This window comes from Caretta caretta, chromosome 2 (genome assembly GCF_965140235.1).
Source record: "Caretta caretta isolate rCarCar2 chromosome 2, rCarCar1.hap1, whole genome shotgun sequence".
NCBI lineage: Eukaryota > Metazoa > Chordata > Testudines > Cheloniidae > Caretta > Caretta caretta.
In genome coordinates this window covers 58,925,473-58,947,851 of record NC_134207.1, presented here as the reverse complement: position 1 = coordinate 58,947,851, position 22,379 = coordinate 58,925,473, and the positions used below count along the sequence as shown (strand labels likewise).

The 22,379-nt window shown below is 39.3% G+C and overlaps 1 protein-coding gene across 14 annotated transcripts in view; it reads right to left on the bottom strand.

The window, feature by feature from the left end:
* The window catches only part of EYA1 (EYA transcriptional coactivator and phosphatase 1), a 227,777-nt gene that overhangs the window by 54,821 nt on the left and 150,577 nt on the right, over positions 1–22,379 (bottom strand). For all 14 annotated transcript variants that reach the window (XM_075125123.1, XM_075125125.1, XM_048840933.2 and 11 more), the window contains 4 exons: positions 15,711–15,793; positions 15,098–15,284; positions 5,887–6,029; positions 4,702–4,785 (listed from right to left, as the gene is read on the bottom strand). In XM_075125123.1, coding sequence (XP_074981224.1) covers positions 4,702–4,785; positions 5,887–6,029; positions 15,098–15,284; positions 15,711–15,793 — 497 coding nt within the window. The remainder of the gene's footprint in view (positions 1–4,701; positions 4,786–5,886; positions 6,030–15,097; positions 15,285–15,710; positions 15,794–22,379) is intronic.

The following is a 22,379-nucleotide window of genomic DNA, read 5'->3' as shown; positions in this document are numbered from 1 at the left end:
ATATCTTATTTGTAAAAGACTATCTCCTTAAAAAGAAAAGGAGTACTTGTGGCACCTTAGAGACTAACAAATTTATTTGAGCATAAGCTTTCGTGAGCTACAGCTCACTTCATTGGATGCATTCAGTGGAATGTAGTGAGCTGTAGCTCACGAAAGCTTATGCTCAAATAAATTTGTTAGTCTCTAAGGTGCCACAAGTACTCCTTTTCTTTCTGCGAATACAGACTAACACGGCTGCTACTCTGAAACCTATCTCCTTAAAGTATTTAATGTAAAAGTTTTCACAGAAAATGGAAATACATAAGGGCCACAGCATTTCCAGTGCCATTCCAACTGTATATCCACCTGTTTCAAGTTATCAATACTATACATGGGGCATAGACTTCTTCCCAGCTTCCAGGACCTGTTCAGTAGGCAGATGGCTCAAAACATCAGGTTTATGTGGATGCTAGCAGCTCTAATGTCAATTAAAATAACTGTTAACCACAAGCGTTGGGGCAGACAGATCTCCCTTTCTCTTTTACACTTAGTTTTTGCCTAAGAGCAAATTACAACATAATTCCAAGAATATTTTTTTAGTTAGTACATTTGTATTATTATACTCATTTCATTTATTTCAATTGGGAAGAAAAATATCCCAGTCTTCCAGATTAAACACTAACACTATGGCACGTTTATAATTTTGCTCATAAATAACATCTGAGGGACAGAGGTGAAAAAAAAATAAATGGAGAAGGTGACGTAAATGGAAAAGATGAAGGGAGAGCAAATGGAAAAGGGGAGCAAAAACCAGAAGAACAATAGTAGGAGAGAGGTAGATACCAAGAAAAAGAATAGAGGAACTGTTGCTGAACAGATAATATCTACTCAGCGACAGGTTAGAGTGTTGCCATTTCTCACTATATTTAATGCTTTCCTTAATATCCAGCTCCTCCAGTTAATTGGTTATGTGAGAACCTCGGATTCCATTAAAAATTAAGTTTCTAACTCTCCTGGTTGTGGATAAAAGCTTGAGAATGGGAAGCCTCAAGGCTTAAAAAACAGAAAGCAAACAAACAAACAAACAAACATTAAAATCTCATTATTTTGGGGCCTGGATTATGTTGTTTTTTACAGTTGGGGACTGGTAATACTGACTTCAGAAAACTTTAAGACACCATCAACTGAGAAAATCAGATTTCTATCTAAAAACTGTGTACCTATTACTGTCACAAGAAGCCCCTAAGATTGCTATACAAGAGGGAAAAGTATTTTTCCCAGTTTGTTCACCGTTGTGTGTTTGACAGCACTTTGGATGTGATCCAAAGACCATAGAAATCTATTAATATTTTTCCTATAACAGTTTAAAATGTAAAGAACTTGTGGGGCTAATGTAACATAACAAAGCACACAAGAATCTAAAATTCACATTTTACTATGAAAGCTGGAAACTGCAAGCCATGTACACATCCTGCTTATTCTAAGATGTTCCAATATTCTCTTCCAAAGCAAAGGCTACCTCGAATCACCATCTTCTTCCCATTACTTTTGTTAAAACAGTTCTTCTAATATCAAACATGCTTTGTTCCCACAGGTAATGTCCAAAAAAGGTGGAATAAACTCTAAACTTGTTGTAATGCATGTTGTTTTAACATGGCCTAATTCTGCAATGTTCCAATGAGACCCAGTGTGTATTTACTGAATGGTAGACACATTCTGTCACATATGCATCAGCAGTCCAACTAAGCTACGTCTCAAGTAACTGGTTTCTATAGTGACTGAAGTGCTATCATGTGTCACTCATCTCCTTTTAACTTGCATATTTAGCTACCTACAGTATGTGTTTATGTCAAATTGCTACAAAGTAATATGTTAGGAATCAAACATCATAATTCATTATGAAATTATTAACCCATAGTTTTTGTCAGAAGAATTTAGGGTTCAATCATTTTGGGCTGACCCCTAAATACAAGATTGGCATGTGAAATCAAACAAATATTTTGATAAAATTTAGGCATCAGACTGAAAATCCAGCCATGAAAATATAGGGGTTGATTATATAAACATTGCTCATGTTGAGTAGCACTTGTAGTGAACAAGACTATTTTTCTGAATGTGTGTTACTCACTGTGACTAATGAACAAGTAGATTCCAATGGTTAAGAACAATTTTACATCTCTTAGAATACATCAGCCAACTTTACTTATAATTTAGCGAAAATGAGGATTTATTAACATAGTAAACCAGTTTACAGAAGAGTAAACTGGAAAGTAATGTTTGACAGTCCTGTGCTAACCTTTTCACGTAATAAAAAACACCCAATTACTAATTGTTCTTCGAGATGCGTTGCTCATGTCCTATCCATGCTAGGGGTGGGCACAATGTGTGCACAGCTGCCGGAGATTTTTATCTTAGTGCTATCCATAGGACTGGCTCTAGTGCCCTGTGTGGTTGTGCACCTATGCGCTGGTATAAGGGTCGCCACCAGCCCCGCACCCTCTCATTTCCTTCTTGACGGTAACTTCGACAGAGGGGTAGGAGGGTAAAGTCATGGAATAGAGATGAACAACACATCTCAAAGAAAAACAGTTACAAAAGGTTAGTAACCCATTCTTCATTTTTCTTCTCTGGAGTGTTTGCTCATGTCCATTCAATGCTAGGAGACTCACAAGCAGTAGCCCAGAGGTAGGCTCGGAGTTCTTGGATGTGCTGACTGCAACACTGCTCTCCCAAAACTGGCATCGTCTTGGCCCTGTTGGGCGATGCCTTAGTGGAACGCTAAGGTATGAATCAGTGATCAGGTTGCAGCTCTGCAGATATCCTGGACTGGTACCTGCATAAGGAATGCTGCTGATGAAGCCTGGGCTCTTGTGGAATGAGTGGTTACAATGGCTGGAGTTGGGACATTCGCCTGCTTGTAGCAAGCCTAAATACAGGAGGTCATCCAGAACAAGTTTCTTGGGGATAATAGAGGTAGCCCTCTCATCTTTTCCACTATTGCTACAATGAGTTGCGTGGATTTGTGGAAGGGCGTAGTTCTCTCAATATAAAAGGCGAGGGCCTGCCTAACATCCAATGTATGAAACTGATGTTCCTCAGCCGGCTTTTGAGACTTTGGGAAGACGACAGGTAGAAAAATGATCTGGTTGTGTGGAATTGTGACACCACCTTTGGTAGAAAGGCCAGATGGGGGGGCAGGTGGACTTTGTTCTTGAAGAACACCGTGTAAGGAGGTTCCGATGTAAGGGCTTTGATCTCAGAAACCCTTCTGGCCGAGGTGATAGACACCAGGAAGGCAACCTTCCAGGAGAGAAGCAGTAGGGAGCACAATGCTAATGGCCCGAAGGGGGGCCCATGAGCCTTGACAAGACCAGGTTTAAGTCCCATAGTGGATGGGGTCGGCTCATGAACCTTAGAATAGAGTCTACAGATACCACTAAGGGAAAAATCTCTGGCAACAGTGCCCATGGCACACACACACCTAGCACGGAATGGACATGAGCAAGCACTCAAAGACGAAAAACTGATGCAGAATTATAACTCAAAAGAGCTTCATTTCAGTAGCAATGGATTCCAAGATGGTCATCTTTTGGTTTTAAAAACCATATAAAATGGATTGTAACCTGTGTGCAGTACGCTGCAAGCTACTAGACTATCTATTCATTCACTTATTATTTCCAAAATTATTTCAAAGTCAAAAATGAGAATTCCCTAACAATACACAAGCAATTAATGTGATTTTTTAAAAAATAGACAATATAATCAATCTGGCTTGTAACAAGACAGATTTAAATCAAACAAGAAACAAATCAGACTTCAATTGCAAGTCATTTTGTTTCATAAAAACACAGAGAATTGTGAAACATTTTCCTTGGACACATCAATTCATAAACTGTTTTCATTCACTTTATAACTGCATTTCTCTTGTGGCAAATGATTGTGAAACCACTATTCCAAAATAACATTCAAAACTCCTCCTATACTTTTTAGGACATGAACAGCAGCAAGGCTAAACTCACAAGCAGACACTTAAAAATTAACAATTAACATTCAAATGAAAAATTAGAGCGTGGACAAATATATTACACTAATCTGTCCCGGACCCAAAAATAATTTTCCTCATTTATAGCCTAGTTGAGGCATTCAAATGTACTATTTCGTTATCAGTGTACCAAAAGGAAATGCAATACCTTATCCCACAAGTCACTGAGCACTTCCTGAGAGGAGCTGAGCCTTTGTCACTCACTCAAGACCCACTAAATCAACAGCAGGGAACTCCCCGGTTGACTGCGGTACCCCAGTTCCCTGAGAAGAGTAAGGTAAGTTGACCGGAGAGCGTCTCCCATTGATGCAGCGCAGTGAAGACACCGGGGTAAGTCGACCTAAGCTATGTCGACTAGCATAACTTAGTTCATCTTACCCCAGTAGTGAAGACAAGCCCTCAGAAAGAAGCCAATGGAGCTACAGACGCTCAGCAGCCCCTATGATCAAACCTTTAAGTGGCAAAATTATTGCTTCCAATAACGTAATTTTTCTCTTATAGAAGGTAAGGAAGAAATGGAGGTGAGAAAAACCCTCTTTATCTTAGTCTTTCTACCTACCCGCTTTATACTTCAACCTTAGTTTGTCTCTCGTGACATTCCCCTAACATTCCGGTCCTTACTGTAGAACAAAACACCTATGCAGCAGCACATTATTGTAAATTAGTTCCTTGACACTTACCCTCCCATATCTGTTAGCATAGGACCCTGTAAGCAAGGAATGAAAAACGATGATTGTCTCATCCAAATCCCAAATGAATACTCTCTGTAAAAAAAAAAAAGAACCAAATCAATGTGTCCCTCTGTAAAGTTGATACTTGAATCAATAAGTGTACAAATGAGAAAGCTGTACTGAAATGGTCACATATTAATATGATGGTTTCCTTACTATTTTCAGAAAAACTAACAAATTGCTCCTGAATGGAGTTAAACAACCTGCTAGTTTTGTGCTACAATTACTACTATTCTAAATTATTCTGTGAAGATATAAATGCAGTTATTATTAAATAAACAAAAATAGAATAGTACTGTATGTTATTCAAAAGAGTGGGGAAAATCTGAAATACATTAAATAAAGCAATTGAAAATTAAACCTATCAGATTTGAATCTTCTTCTGTATAGTATTCAAACTAAACAGCCTCGGTAAATTGCTATTCAGTATGACCTCTGAAACTAAAACAAAAGGGTGACATTTCTAAAGCACTTATTACTTTAGGCGTTTAAGTCCACTTTCAAGAGGACTTAGGTGCTTTTAAAAATCTTTCCCACAGTAAATTGTGTCTTTGCCATTTAGAGTTAGTTGGAAATGTTATTTCCCCCCAAAATTTTGTTTTTGTCTAAATTTTCCAAGAACATTTTGACTTTTTGGCAAAAATTCAAAAACCAAAACAAACATATTTCATCTCCCTGGACTGACAATATCTCCCATGAGGTACAACAATCTTCCTTACTGCCAAGGGGGGTTAGTGCATGCTGGGAGTCCCCGGCCACAATGCATCATGGGAGATATAGTCTGGACAAGGAGTGCAGCCCATCGAAGAGAATGGAGACACGAAGCCACTACAGTGCCATGGGGCACTGTAGCAACATATCCAAAATTAAACATTTTTGGTTTCAAGGGAAACATTTTTGTTTCCGTTCATTTTTTTGATAAAAAATACCAAAAATTTCCAGGGAAAGCAGATTTTTTCATTAAAAAACAGGGTTTAACTGAAAACCCAATTTCCATTGAAATAGAGTTTATTTCAAAATAAATGTTGCACCAGCCATATTGTCATTGTATTGCTGTTCTGTAAATAAGTCCCTCTCTTCAAAGCAATTGTAAAGATAGCAGAGTCTGTAGTAAATACAGGGTATATAACATACCTCCAGGTCAGAGTCAGGCAGTGGTGAAGGGTTATTATTTCTTCTGCCTCGCCCACGTGATTTTCCATCGGAACTGCGACGCAATCTATCTGAATCAGAATCTTTAATGGGCGTTGATGGACTGTGGATTGTACTGTACTCCGCTGTAATAAAGAAATTACTTTCACCTTTCAGTTTAAAATCCAGGGGTCAATTTTACTTTGTTTTATTTATTTCTTTAGATTTGATGTTAAAAAAATATAACATCTGTACAAAAGCTCTGAGTGCACTGATAATAATTAGGTCTGCATTGACGATAATTAGGCCTACAATAACCACCAAGCAGCAATACTACGGATATACAAATCAACTAACTCCACCCATCAGCAGCCTTAATTAATCAGACAGAAGTAACAATTTACCTCAGCTAACCAACAATAAAAATGGAAAAACTCAAGAAAATCTTCACAACTCCAAATCATACTCAAGAACATACCTCTTATCCTTCTCCAAAATCCCTATCAAAAATTTTTAAGTTTGTTGTCATTTGGAATAATGTTTTCACCTTTGTTAATCTCATTCTGGGCCAAATTTTCAAAACATCTCTCTACTATTATCTCCACACTGACTAGTGAATGCAAAGTCACAGTGCAAGTGATATAAATTAGGATTCTAATATTAACCTTCAAAACCTTTAAGAATTGGAAAGTTAATAAGACTATATTTTCAGATGTCACATTTTTTTGTTCAAAGGAATTATTTCTAAGATGAAATAATCAATTTCATAAAATGAAACAGAGGCAAAGAGTGCTGGATTACTCAAGATAAGGATTCATGTTTTTAAATTGGCCCTATTTTTCTACTCCTTATATTTTTGAAGGTATTCTTTAAAGACCTCCTCAACACTGAGATTACTAGATGAGTAATTTCAAAATAGGACACAGAATCTTTCCTAACAAATGCATGATATATTATGTGTCCCCAGTCTCCTTGTTATTAGGGCACGAGTAATAAAGGTCTGTTTTCTTTGTTGTGTGAGCCGAGGGCAGCAGAACTGTACCTGGCATACCCCGATGGAGGGACTCACCCTCAACTGAACAGCACTCGCTAGGCAGGGGACATGGGTGCCAAAGCCCAATGAGTGGGGAGAGAGGGTGGAGACAGGTATTTGTACCTTGCGGTGGGGCCCTGTTTAAGGGTCCTAGACACAATTTGACCCTTCCTTTCTCCACGGTATAATAAAAGAACTAATTTAGACTCAGTTGAGAGTCTTGTTACATGTTGCACAACTGAAATCACTCATACCTAGGTCTAAGTATTAGACCTACTTGGGTATAGTGTTTCTACTGCAAGAGACTGCCCAGTGTGCACCAGCAGTGAGGCTTCCACCACTAACAGCTGAAATCACAGAGAGCTATGTTAAGTGGGGGGCCTTGAAGACATCTTGGTGAGTAGCCAGGTGGCTGGTGAAAAGGCAAGTCCAGCAGGGCCCCACAGAGAGGCACGGCAATCGGCTATTGGGGCGACAAGTGAGTGCCTGAGCAACGGATCATGTAAGGCCTCCATACCCCCTCCTTCCACCCAGGGTGGGAGGTGAACTCTGTGAATGAACCTCTGAACTCTGGGGCTGCACTGGACAAAGACAGCAACTGTGAGTAGGGTGCAGAGAAGGGATGGGCACGTTAAACAGACTTTTGGGTTGCTGAACCTGAGGAGAAAAGGACACTGCCCAACTTACTTGGGGCTGGGTCTTTTGCTCATGGTTTATGAGCCCTAGTTGCGGTGTTTTCCCAAATTAACGCTCAGTTACTTCCTTCCTTTTATTAAAAGTTTTTGCTACACTCAGACTCTGTGCTTGCGAGAGGGGAAGCATTGCCTCTTAGAGGCACCCAGGGGGTGGTGTATAATTGTCCCAGGTCACTGGGTGGGGGCTTGAGCAGGTTTTGTGTTGTATTGTTGAAAAGGAACCCCTAGATATTGAACCCGGCCCTTGTTGTTGCTGGCACCACCTGGCAGAAGAGTTGCACTATTCTTAACATCCTTAGGTTTAACAATACTGAGGTCTTGAACAATGTTAACCAAACAGATAGCATGTCATAGTTGCTGGAACTACAGGTACTGGGGGTGCTGCCACACCCCCTGGCTTGAAGTGGTTTCTATTATATACAGGGTTTACAGTTTGGTTCAATGGATCTCAGTACTCCCACAATAAAAATTCTTCCAGCACCCCTATATCCTGTGCAAATTATTCTTTATGACTGGTTGCAGGGAGATGTGAAAATTTACCTTTCATGAGACAAGTAGAAGGGTTTGGTTGCTGGGTGGTTTATTTGGGAATCTCTTTTTAAATCCTCTCTTTAGAATTTTAGTTTCAAAAGAATAACCTCTCATATTTCTCTTCCATGGTCATACCGAAAAGATTTCCAGGCATTTCTCATGAAGGCAGTGAGAATTTCCATCATGCAACAACACATATACTGATTTCTTATTTCATTGGACATCAAGATTCACTATTCTCTCAAATTCAGTAAGTCCTGAGGCTCATATCAATATTACTTTAATATGTGCAGCAGTCTATCTGTATATAAACAAAGCGCTGCAATTTGGATGGATGGATGGTTATCCTTTCTCACGTGAAAAACCCCTTCTCCTAAAGAAAGGGTTAGATTAAGTTAAAGGTCCAAAAACCTTTGAAGTCAATGCAACTACTCACATGAGTCAGAATTACTCAAAGAAGTAAGGATTCTGTGTATTGGATGAACAAGGCTGATATTCTCTAAGCCATGTGTTTGGTCCTCAAATTTGCACTTAACTTAAACAACTAAATTAACCTGAAATATTCTAGAAGAAAAAACAACAAACCAGAATAAAATGTACGACATTAAACCATATGAGAGACTCTCCAAGAGGAACTCAAGTCTGCAATCTGATTATTTTCATACTGAACTATTAAAATAATTCAACTGCATAAAGCTACATCATTAAAAAGAAAAGCAGATTGTAAGCTTTGAACAAAACACAGAAGTCATTGTTGGATACAGTTATTTAATTTAAACTTTAAAAATGCCATTTCCTAAACAATAGCTGGCACGTGCATTCCAATATAAACTCTATTATACAGTACATTCCAACATAATATTCAAATTAATATTTTGACTGAAAACCATCTTCTTCCTGGGATATGACATAATTAGTAATACATTGTAATATATTAATTCAAATACATGCTTTCAAATAATACTTCTCTACTTTTAAACTGACATTCACTGTTAATTTTTTAATAGCTGTAAATTTTAACTGAAGAACCTTTTTTAAAAAAGGAAAAAATTATAGTAAATCTGTGTTAAAAGTGGTCTGACCCAACAACGGATATTTTTGTTCAATAATACAAACAGAACCAAATCTTTCTAGAGGTGGGGCCTGAGTTTCAGAGATGATGAACACTTGCATTTTCTATAGACTTCAACTGGAGTCGAACCTCTGAAAACGTATTTAGCCGTCTAACTTCAGGTACCTAATTTTTCAAAATTCTGACTATAGATCCTAGCTGCCCAAGGTGGTAAATTATTGTTGTCTGGGTACATACTGATTGTCCTAAATAAGATGACAAATATATGTGGAACGATAACACGGGGAAAATGTAAATAAAGATTTAGTAAATGATAAGCGTAAACATACCTAAAGGAGTGTGCATGGGTGTGTATGTGTCAGTGTAATAAAGATATATTTCTACTTTCACAACAGACAAGTTCAGTCAAGCTTATTGGGTAGAAAATACTAAAAACTATGGCCCAAATCCCGGATGGATGGTGATCTGTGTGGAGAAATGGGGCACAATGGGGGACAAGTCAATACAGGGAAACACTATGACCTGTGTTATGCAGGTGGTCAGACTAGAGAATTTAGGACTTTTTTTTTAAACTGTAAGTGTAAATTCGTTTGGGTAACCATTAATTTGGGGGTCATCTAAATTTAAAATATTTGTCTATTTGCTTATAGCATGGGTGTTTGACTAAATTACACTAGTACCATCTGGTTAGTGTTACCTCCTGCTTATTTTAAGTGTCCAGGTAGTCTTTGACTTAGCATATCATTTTGTCATAATTTTACATTTATTGTTTTAATAAAAGTACAGGAATTGCCCAAACAATCAGCACAGTGGTCCATTTATTTCAGAATCTCGTCTCTTTCAGCAGCTTCAAAAGAAGCTGCAAGAAACCTTGTGATGGAAAGGTACTACCTACTGAAGAAGTTTCTTCCTACCTCCAATCAGTCAATGTTTTCTCTCTTCTAAATTATTTTTTTAAAATCCTACTGAAAATAACCATGGATGTTCTATCTATCTATATTTTATATTTGTCCTCAAGCTATCTTGTGGCCATGAGTTCCTTGAGTTAACTATGTGTTGTGAGAAATATTTCCTTTAATTGGGTTTTAAATATGTTGCCTTCAGTTTAGTTGAATGCCTTCTTGTTCATCAGAAAAGGTAAATAGGAGCACCAAATGCACCTTCTCTATTATTATTATTATTGTACGTAATACCATTTCTTCCCTTACCATAGTCATATTATAAATATTTTCTGTTCTATGTATATACACTGTACTTCCCTCCTACATCTATTTACTATATATTTAATCTTTTACATTTATGGAAAAAATCAATAAATAAGATTAAAACATTACTAATGTGCTATAAATGTAGCACATAACTTCACACTACAGCATATGTTTCTGTTCAGTTATTATGGAAAGGCTTTGCCTATATAAACTCTCAGCTCTGGTTCACTCAACTACTTCTGATTTACTGTTATGAAATCTGATAAGGAGAAGAAGGAGTCATAGTGGCTTTTTATTTTGCAGCACTGAGCATGGCATGGTATTAAAGAAAAAAATGTTCAGCCTATGGTGATAAAACAGTAACCTGTGGTTCAGAATAATTTTAGCAGGCTAATAGAGTTATTATTATTATTATTTGATGCTGCAGTGTGTGAGCAATATAAAAACAACCTTCAATATCTTTTAAACATACTATATTATGGAAACCAAGAAAATCTCATAGGGGTCAATCTCAAGAATAATGCAACTCTTTCTTCCTGGAAATGTAACTTAATAAATTATGATTGTGGTTTCATGTAAGATAGGAGGGTAACTCTGAGTTACCCACTATTTCAAAACTAAATTATTTAACACAGTATAAAATATAGAAAAGTTAATCGAGAACTGCACAAACCAAGGCTATCTATGTCTAAAACTATGATGATATATGGATACGGGAGAGAAAATGTTTCCATAGTAAACTTAAATATCAAAACTCTACAGAAATTAAAATTTTCTAAAATGTAGCTGCTTTAAAATTATGCTTTTTCCTCAAGAGATTTTAAACTTTTTATAATTAATACTCCTGTTACACAGTTGCTCTAGTAATGACTTGCCTAAATACTCCAAGGATTGCATACAGGACAGGAAAATGCTGTTCAGACTTCAGTGGCTCTAGAATGAGGCACGGTGTACATAAAAAATTAGTTCGACCCAGCTACCTCAAAAATCCACACCCTTGAGCAATATAGTTAAGACAACCTCACCCCTGGTGTAGACAGCACTAGGTCAATAGAAGAGTTCTTCTGCCGGTGCAAGAATAATGGAATAAGAATATTCCATCCCTACTCCACCTCCCAAAATTTCATTTTTAAAAGGCAGTAGAACCCAGAAGATGTGTATGTACATGAATAAGCCTCCCCATAATCTTAATTGCAACCCTTTTACAAGTGTTTATCCATGTGAATAGTCCCACTGACTTTAAAAGAACTACTCCTCTGAATAAAATTAAGCACATACACATGCTGTACAACTGCGAGCTTAGACTATAAGCATTTCAGAACTGGGACCATGTCTTTTCTACGTTCTCTGAAGGGCCTAGCACATTTGGGCACTATATACACACATGAATGTGCCTTTAAAATACTATGGGGGTTCAATTGAGGCATGCCATAAGCCCCAACGAAGAGGCAGTACAAAGTTGCATTGCCTTAGGCCAGGAACTAGATTGTGACTCAGAGTCACCGCTTGGTTCCTGATTCCCTCCTTATTTCAAGATGGAGCAGGAAGGAAAACAACCTGTACTAGCCCTATAGCTTGTTCTATTGCCATACCAGCTCAATTGTCCTGGCCAGCTCAGAGACAAGGCTCCATTCATGTCCTGCCCCTGCACAAGAAGGGGTTAGAGGCCCTACAGTGGGGTGACCAGATAGCAAGTGTGAAAAATCAGGACTTTTTTTTTCAGGGAGTATAGTTATGCATATAAGACAAAGCCCTTAACATTGTGATGGTCCTGATAATATCGGGACGTCTAGTCACCCTACCCTGCAGAGGCTTCTATCCTTCCTTCACTGCTACCTGTGACACAGCCCCCTTACTCCTCTGCATAGGGGATTAGCATGCGTTACAAACTTGCTTATAGTCATTAAATCCATAACACAAATATTTCAATTGCAAAGCTATCCCTGACAACTTATCACACCCAAGAGGGAAGAATAGAAAGTGGAACAAAGGATATACTGTAGAGCAATGGCAGGGCTGGTAACAAAGGCAACCACATGTATGGATTCCATTGTTGGAGAGTGAAAGAGAAGCAGAAAGAGGACCGGATAGAGGACACAGACCATCCCTGTGAAGAAAGCTACACCAAGAATTACGTTTCCACACAAGTTTATAGACCACACCTTATGGCAGGGGTTCTCAACCTTTTTCTTTCTGAGGCCCCCCCAGAACATGCTACAAAAACTCTAGGGCCCAGCGTGGGGAGGGGGGGGAAGATAGGGCTCGGGGCTCTGGGCCAGGGAGGGAGTGGGGGCCTCAGGCATAGGTGTAGTTTGACTTCTATTTTGGGTGGGCAGGAGCCAGCAGGCGTCAAACAGGCTCTGCTCAGCAGGGTCTGGGGATGGAGCACTACCTCCACCCCCTGACTCACCTCAGCAGGCAACCCACCTGTCTGGGTTGGGGGTGGGGTGGGGGTGGACAACCAAAAATTATAACTCATAGGTGGGGGGCTCAGCTCAAAAAGTTTGAAAACAGGATGCAGGGAGAGGGGTAATTAGGGGTTGAGTGAGGGAAGGGGGGTAGCTCAGGGTACAGGCGGGGGTAGCTAGGGGCTCTGCACATGCAGGGGGGGTAGCTCAGGGTGCTGGGAGGGCTCTCCCTGTGGTAGATGCTCCCCGAGGGCTCTGCCAGCCACAGAGCCGGGTCCCCCCGCCCAAGCATCTCATACCAGCTGCATAAGCAAAGGGGGCTGAGGAGCAGCTTCAACCCCCTGCAGCAGCAGGAGATGAAGGAGCACCATGGCTGCCTGCTCCATAGCACCAGCCAGAGCAGCAGCTGTCCTGCACTGCCCAGCTCTGGCTTCTGGCCAGGGGGTGGGGAGAAAAGGAGTGGAGGGTGGGGGTGGAGTGCCCCAGGACTGCCCTGCTCTTGCACTGTAGTTTGGGGTGGTGCAACATCTCCATGTCCCCCCAGCTCTGTCCATGGGCTCAGGGCTCCTGCCCCATGGGGAGCACCGGGGCTCAGGGCTCCAGAATTCAGCCCTGCTGCTCCTGGATTCAACCCCACGGGTAGCACCAGGAATCAGGGCTTCAACCCCACGGCTCCTGGCTTCATCCCCGCGAGAGATGCTGGGGCTGGGGCTCTGGGTTTTAGCTGCAGGGTCCCGTGGACCCCCTGAAAGGGTTTGCAGACCCCCTGTTGAGAACCGCTGCCTTATGGTACCTCAGACAATTAGCCATTTCTCAGCGAGACTTTAGCCAGACATGGGTCTTTAAAAAAGCAGCTGACACAAAGACCTTGCCAAGACTTGTGGAGGTACTGTTTGAAAATGGTATTATTAAATATTAAACCAAGCTTTGATTGTGCCACTAATTTTAAGTAAGGCAGGATAGGTCCCCTGTTTTAACTGGGAACATCACTTTTAAAAAGAAAAGCAACAAACAGTCTATACTTTCCCAGTGCAATTTAAAAAAAAACTATTTGCTGAATTAGAATTATATGGTAAATATATTTTGATAAAAGTTAATTGTTTGTTTGTAGTAAAGGGAATTTTTTTTAATAACATTTGAAGTCATTATAGGTCAGTGAGCCACAGAGTATTAAACAACAAACCAAACCAAAGCATAAGTAAAAAAAAAAAGATCGGTGAATCCTGCTGCCTTCCATACACATTCACATGTACTGTACAGAAAGAGTCCTGTCTCCTGCTTCCTTCCCAACTCACCTTCACTAACTGTATACAAAGACACAGCACTGCCTACATTTTCTTCAGCTATGTATTCATGCACAAAACCGACAGAATGCTGGCAGATCACATTACCAAATCCATTGTGCATATGCAAAGTATGTTTTTTAAGAACTCTTATAACTGCCAAATCACAACGGGATTTTTACCATACCACTGAGAAGCACATCTGCAACCTAGGAACTTTTCCCTGAGAAATTTCAAGCTTCTGCCATATATTATTGATATGCTTGAGATATTGGGGGAAAACCCACCTTTTTTCATAATAATGAAAAAGGCATAGTTTTTCACTCTTCATTTTTAAAAACAGCTAGCCCATTTTGACTCAAGCTTGCAAAAAAGAAAAAAAAAACCCAACAACCTCCTCAACTAAATTAAGACTGCTAAATTTCAGCCAAAAAGGTGGGGGAAGTTGCAAGTCACTGAAAGTGTTTTATTAAGATTGCACAAATACTTCCAATTTAACTACCCATCATAAAGATCATTATGAGTTTGGTTATAATATGTGCAATATAAAGACAATCTTTCTAAGTGTAAAGTGGGCTAAATCTTGAAGGCCTCTTTGGTTTTACTCATTACTTATTTATTTATTCAGACAAAATTAATGGGATTTGCCTAAGTAAATACTGAGTATAAGGGATTCAGAACTTGGCCCAGTATAAAGGCTTTCCCATAACCCATAATTTTAAAAAAGTATTATTAATATTGCAAATAAATAAAAATTACTGTGCATTTCTCCTGAAAACCTTATTTAAATATTCATCTTACATTTTCTGAGCCATTGCTCTATCAAAATCTGTGCAAGAGTTACCATACATTAAAATTTTGAAAAAAAAAACCCTAAAAAAGCCCCCCAAAACAAAAAAAAACAAACCAAAACCAAAACAAACCCCCAAACCTTTCAACTAACAGAAATGTGGCCCACAGGGATAATAAAATCTATGTAATTACCTGCTGCAGGATCTGTAACTGCTTGACTGGTGACGCCAGATGGTGGTTCTTGAAGCTGGTATGTTGCATTAGTGGAAGGTGGTGTTGGGCTGGTGTTGCTGCTTGTCATATAATGTGACGGGTAGGGTGAACTATTATAATACTGTGCATATTGACCCTGGCCAAAACTAGGATAAGATGGATATTCCTACCAGACAAAAAGCAACATCAGAGTTTCCTTTCAAGGTTTTGCTACTTTTTAGTATACATTCCAAAATATAAGTAAAAACACATGTCTGAGTTCCACTGTCTTCACTGGACTGTGCACAGTAGAGCTGACAAACATGAGATTGTATAAGTAAACCTAAATTTCACATACTTCTAGTAAATTTTTTCAAAAACAGAATATTATTAGATATATTATTGCAGTTATGTAAACAAATGTGAAAAATAACCATGCAGCGAGTTCTTTTATGAGATAAAAAGGAGGAAAAAAATTCCCTTGAAATGACAGTATCTTTTTCTTAGCAAAATCTACCAAGCTCAATATTTTTGAAGGGGAAAGCATTGTGTGACTTGCTAGTTTGAAATACAGTTTTGTCAAACTTTCATTTAATTTTATTTAGAAATTTACCTGCTGTGAACTATTAAATCCAGTAGAGTTTGTGAGTGAATTATTTCCTGTATATATTCCTGATGATGTTGTAAAGCTGCTCCCTGAAATGAAATGAAAGATGATGTTAATTACTAAAACACTCTATCTGAAAATAACTCCACCACAGCAAACTTGTAATACTTCCCATATGTTGACCACTTTGATTGTCATCAATACTAAACATGCAGAAACAGGTAAAGTGATAACTCATTATTTCTGACTCCTATACTTCATTATGTAGTTATTGTGTAAGAGGAAAAATGAGTCTGATGGAACTCCTGTAATTCACAGAATGGAATGGGATCAAATTTAAAAATATCTTTGGTTTGGTTTTATATAATGCCTGTCAGACTTAATGTACTAAACACTGACAAGTGCAAAGTAATGCACATTGGAAAAAATAATCCCAACTACACACATACAATGACGAGTTTTAAATTATTTACTACCACTCAAGAAAGCGACCTTGGAATCACTGTGGATAGTTGTCTGAAAACTTCACCACAATCTGCATCAGGAGTCAAAAAGGCTACCAGTATGTTAGGAACTATCAGGAAAGGGATAAAAAAAATAAGACAGAAAATATCATAATGCCACTATATAAATCCATGATATGCTCACACCTTGATTACTGTGTCCAGTTCTTGTTGTCCAATCTCAAAAAAAGGATATAATGGAACTGGAAAAAGTTCAGAGAAGAGCAACAAACATGATCAAGAATATGGAATGGATTCCAAAGAAGGAGAGACTAAAAAGACTAGGGCTGTTCAGTTTAGAAAAGAGGCAATTAAGGGGGGACATGGTAGAGGTCATGAATCATGAATACTGTGGAAAGCGTGAATACAGAAGGGTTATTTACCCTCTCCACAATACCAAAACCAGGTGGCACCTGACTAAATTAATAGGCAGATGGTTTCTAATACAGACAGGAGGAAATACTTGTTCACACAATGCACAATTAACCTACGGAATTCATTGCCATGGGATATTGTGATGGCCAAAAGTATAACAGGGTTAAAGAAAGAACTCGTTAAGTTCTTGGAGGATAGGTCCATGGATGACTACTAGTCAAGATGGTCAGGGATACTGCCTGGCATCACCCTCAACCTCTGACTTCCAGAAGCAGGGAGGGGAAGACAGGGGTAGATCAGTCCAATTGCCCTGTTCTGTACACTGCCCCTGAAGTTCTGGCACCGGTCACTGTGGGAGACAAAATACTGAGGTATATGGACAATTGGTCCGATCCAGTTATGGTCTTACTTAAAGTAGTAAGCTTTTAAAGTTCTTTTAAAAATAATATTGCAGTATCCATAAGCTTGATTCTGAAAGGTGCTGTGCACGTACAAATCCCACTGAGGTCCATAGGAGTTGTGGGTCCTTAGCACATCACAGAATGAGGCCAAACGTTGTCACTGATTGAGAACTGACATTGTTCTCAGTGCCTTACAAACACAGAAGAAGACTCAGTCCCTGCTCTAAGCAGTTTACAAGCTTGTCCAGTTGTGAAAGTCATTATGGTTCACTAATTGATCACAGATAGCCTTGGGCGGTAAACTTTTTAAAAAGAGGTTATTGGCCATAACACCACGAAAAATAAATTCATGGACTATCAACATAGATGCCAAAGACTGAATGAACACAGAGACCAAACTACTCCCTCACCACTAGCCACCAAACAGACAGATGTTGAATGTCTAATCTGAGGAGCCGTGGCTCTAAAAGGGCAGCAACCCCATTCCAAATGGATTGCCTTCACTGGTTATGCACCCAGCAGCAACACTGCTGAGAGGTGAGACATATGGATACATAGGGAGAAATTATAGAGGCTGCAGAAAGCCTGCTATATGGCAGAACTGCTGAAGTTGTGCTGAGAGGGAGTAAATGAGAATGCAGAAAAGCTGCACATTAACCTGCATTATTTGTTTATAGCCTCCCCTCCTTCAAATCAGTTTTGAAACACTATGTAAACAAAGACATGCTGCAATCTAGGGAGAAGAACCTAGGGCAAGCAAATAAGTGATAAGAAGATAAGCTGAAAAATGAAAACAGATAGAAAGTGAGATGTATAAATTCATTGCTCCCTGGCACTGCAACACATTACATTATTGGCTGAAATGGGTCAAGATCATAGTAACCTCCAAACTGGTGAGACAGTTTGTGGTGCAACTGACTGAGACACTGACATAATCCTGTGATTTAACAACAGAGAAACCTAACAAGTTAGATGCCTCTGATGCTGTTGAAGGTTTGGGTTAAAAAGATAATGATGAGATAAAAAAATAAAAACATACTCTGAAATAATTCCAGGCTTCGCATCTAAATGTACATTAATTGCAAGGAGTGCAGGTCTGGGTGCTTGCTCTTCCTTTTTTCTTTTCTTTTTTTTTAAATAAGCCATGTCAGGAACAACGTACATCCCAAAAATCATGGGGCAAAAATATTAAAACAATTCAATTGTGAAAGTTAATGAAAACGTGCACACTCCATGGCCACCGAAGACCTTGTACGCAGTGGGTGTGGGGGATGTCCAACTGCGTTCTGAGTAAAAATACAATCTGAATGTAATGCAAGAGACGCTAACCATAAGAAACATTTAGATTTTTTCCTATAAATCTTTATTACTTTCCACTATTACTGCTGGGGCTGCACAGTGGTTGATAGATGCTCATAAACCTGTGAGCTAAATCAGAGTGCTTCAGCAGAGGAGTTTGCATCCTCAGAGAAATACTACTCATGAAAGAATACAAGAATTTAAATTTAATTTAAAGTTGAGGATCAACACTATTTTTTTTACTTTTTCATAAGCCAGAATGAAGATGCAGAATCTTTTAAAATGCAAAAGTCTTCAAGCTTTTTTTACTTCCTTGAATGCCACAGTTAGGGGAAATAAGTTTTTTTTTTTAAATTCACTGATGCAGAAACACATGTACAAGCATTATAGGTTTGTCATTTGAATTATTCTAAAAAAGAAGTACAAGGCCTCTCATATTTTAAAAGTTCTTCTTTAGTTACTGCATTCTCTTTTCACAATGTGTGTTGGCAGATAATTTACAAGAGCAAAAGAAAAAAGTAATTGCACCCTGGTCAACGTATCACCAAAAAAAAAAAATAAAAAAAAAAAATCTCTTTCATCTTATGGTCAGCATTGGCTCCTATGGAGGAGGGGTGGGGGCCGCACAGACCGTAACAAACATGAAACAGGTTTCTCAGAAAACTGCTGTGTGGGCCACCCAGGGCTACTGGCCTAAAGTTGTTTTTAAAATACTTCAATTTTTGCCACATTTTTTAATCAGCTGTGTGTCATGGCACAGAGCATACTGTTCCTGTATTAGATGAACAAAGAACTGTGAATATTTATGAAATATATATGCTTACTGAAACAAACTGGCCAACTACAGGACTTCTAATGTGATAAAAGCTGTAAATTGCAGGTCAAAGGTCTAGTTTGCAAAGAACAAGGACCCACATTAAAGCGAGGAATCTCAGTCAGCATATGAAGAATGCTGGAACCTGCTGGGACTAGTATGCAGCTCCCATGTGTAGAACTTTTCTCCAGTACTTCTACAACAGGCAGGATGCTGTCCTCCCCTGTGCATTTTCTACAGAAGTCCATTTGCTTTCCTTGATCAGCCTCCTTGCCATGGGCTATGTCTATCATCAGGGCACAATATATGTGGCAGAAGTTGGGCTTTTCCCTGGAGGGCTGCACTATGAAGGCCAGATGGGCTATTTAAACCCAAGGTTTCTTTCTCTTCCTTATGCTGTTTAAAAATCCTTGGCAAACTCTCCCTATTCTTCCTAGTAACTGCTTGGCCATCCAGCACAATATTTTTAAACTCCATAATAATAACTAAATACCTTAACATTTACTTTTTTATGGATGAATTCCCAAACCCACTGGTTAGTATAGTCTGAATCATAACAACCTGTGTAACTAAAAGAATAGCAGCACTCATAAATTTAACATCACTACAGCTGAATGATACATTGATACAAAGTAATATACACAATTAAATATAGACAAGGGCTTATATTTCTTTGATTTTTAAACAGAACTGCACAGCTGCAAGTGTGGTCCTTCTCTCTGCTTTTGATTCCCTTACACTTTTCTAACCCCACCACCCCCAGCCTTCTCCCTGCTCCATTTAATCTGACTGAGCATTCCCCACATGTACCATCAGTTCAGAAACTATGGGCTCAGGGCTACAGCCTTAGTCAAGTGGTCCTTTAGTCAAGAACTCAAGGATCATACTTCAGAACACTTACCAAAAGGGGAGTGAGAAGCATAGTAGTTAGGAAGAAATAATTCCCCCACCCTCTGAATGTAAAGATGAAAAATTCAAAACAAACAGAAGCCCAAGTGCCAAGATAATGTCTGTGTGGATACTCACACAGCCATATGCCTCATGATTTTCAAAGTTGGCAGCTTTTCCTTTAGCTATTGTTCAGCTAATCACCATGCCAGAATTTTAGTATGGTCAGGCAAGGTATTGTGTAATTGCCTGCACATGCACTACGGCAGATCTACATTTGCTCCTAATGGGAAGGGCTAGCATAGTGGCCTCCACACAATGTGTGTGCTGCAGGTGCGGGTGGTAAACCAGAAACAAAGGGGGGGAGGAGGCGGTACGCTGGCAGTGCAGGCACACCAGTGGTTCAGGGTTATCTTGCAGCCCTCCCTGCAACAGATAGAGATGCCTCCAGAGGCACCAGCCCCCTGGAGGGTTGTTAATGGAGCAGACCAAGGGGTCTATAATTTTGACCCAGTGGTTCAGAAACCACACTAAGGAGATGAGGAGCAGTAGCAGCTGCTATTTCAGCCTCCATGGAAAGGCTGCATTGAGAACCTGCAGCCTGCCCATGCATTCATACAGGGGGGAAGGGGAACAAATCCATTCCCTCTCTGGAGGTCTCTGAACAAATAACAATGACTGTGGTTTTGGGTGGGGAAGCTTAATTCCAACCTTGAAGAATAATTTAAACCTTGAAGCTGTTGAATTTCCAGAACTAAAATTGTGAAGGGGAAACAAACATTCCTGTTTATTCCTAGCACCTATCAAGTCCGAATGAAAAATTCATAGATTCAGAGACTCCAAGACCAGAAGGGATCATTGTGATCATCTAGTCTGGCCTCCTGTGTAGCACAGGCCATCCAAATTCCCAAAAATGATTCCTGTGGGAAATTTTTTTTAAAAAACCATCCAATCTTGATTTAAAAATTGCCAGTGATGGTGAATTCACCATGATCCTTTGTAAATTGTTCCAGTGGTTAATTATCCTCATTGTTAAAATTGTACACCTTTTTCCCAGTCTGAGTTTGTCTAGCTTCAACTTCCAGCCGTAGGATCCTGTTATACCTATGCCTGCTTGACTCCAACCCATTATGAAATATCTGTTCCCTGTGTAGTACTTAGAGATTGTAATCAAGTCACTCCTTAACCTTCTCTTTGCTAAGATACAGAGATTGAGCTCTTTGTGTTTATTACTATAAGGCATCTTTTCGAATCTTTTAATCATTCTTGTGGTTCTTCTCTGAACCCTCCGATCTATCAATATCCTTCTTGAATTGTGGATACCAGAACAGGACACACTATTCCAGCAGCAGTCACGTCAGTACCAAATACAGAAGTAAAAAAAATCACTCTACTCCTGCATGCACTCTACCACTTAACTACACGCCCCCCCCCAATGCAGTTATATCCCCCAAAATTAAGCTAGTACCAAGTTTTTAAAAATATAGAATTAACCCAATTAAAAGACACATTAAAAAGATAATGGCAAGGAAAACATGGTGTAGAAAAATCCTGTAAAATATTATTCTTGCGACGGGTTTGTCCAGATAAACATTTAGTTTGCAACAAATTGGGGTGTAACTCTACCTAACACAAGCCTGCTACACTAAGTGTCTACATGGGTCCTGCTGACATGCACTAACAATTCTTAGTGTACTTTTATCTACTCTGCTTTCAAAGTGGGGTAAACCAAAGCATATTAAGGAACCATTAGTGCATGGTAGTAAGGTCCATACAAATGCTTTGTGCATGCTGGGCTAGTAAGGTAGGTTTACACCCCAGCCTATCATGAACTAAGGGTTCATTTTGACATGTCCTAACTGTAAGAACAAAAAGACTAGAAAGGTTGTGGTTTTCCTCTACCTCCCTAAAAACTACTCCAGCATTTCATTTGGATGATGACTGTCATCTCCACCCCAACTTTCTGTAGGTATCCCACAGGGCTCCAATCTTGGCATCCTCCTCTTCTCCCTCTCTACCTGCTTTCTGGGTCATTTCATTCAAGCATGATTTAACTGATGACTTATAGTTTGCTCTCTGCACTCTTGACTTTTCTCCTTCTGGTCAAAATAAAAATATGGCCTGTCTCTCTGACATCTCCTTGTGGATGTCTAGCCATCATCTTAAGTTTAACCATGCCAAAACAGAACTTTTAAACTTTTCCTTCAAACCCTCTCTTCTCTGATTTCAGAGGAACAGCCGTGTTAGTCTGTATTCGCAAAAAGAAAAGGAGTTCTTGTGGCACCTTAGAGACTAACCAATTTATTTGAGCATGAGCTTTCGTGAGCTACAGCTCACTTCATCAGATGTATACCGTGGAAACTGCAGCAGACTTTATATACACACAGAGAATATG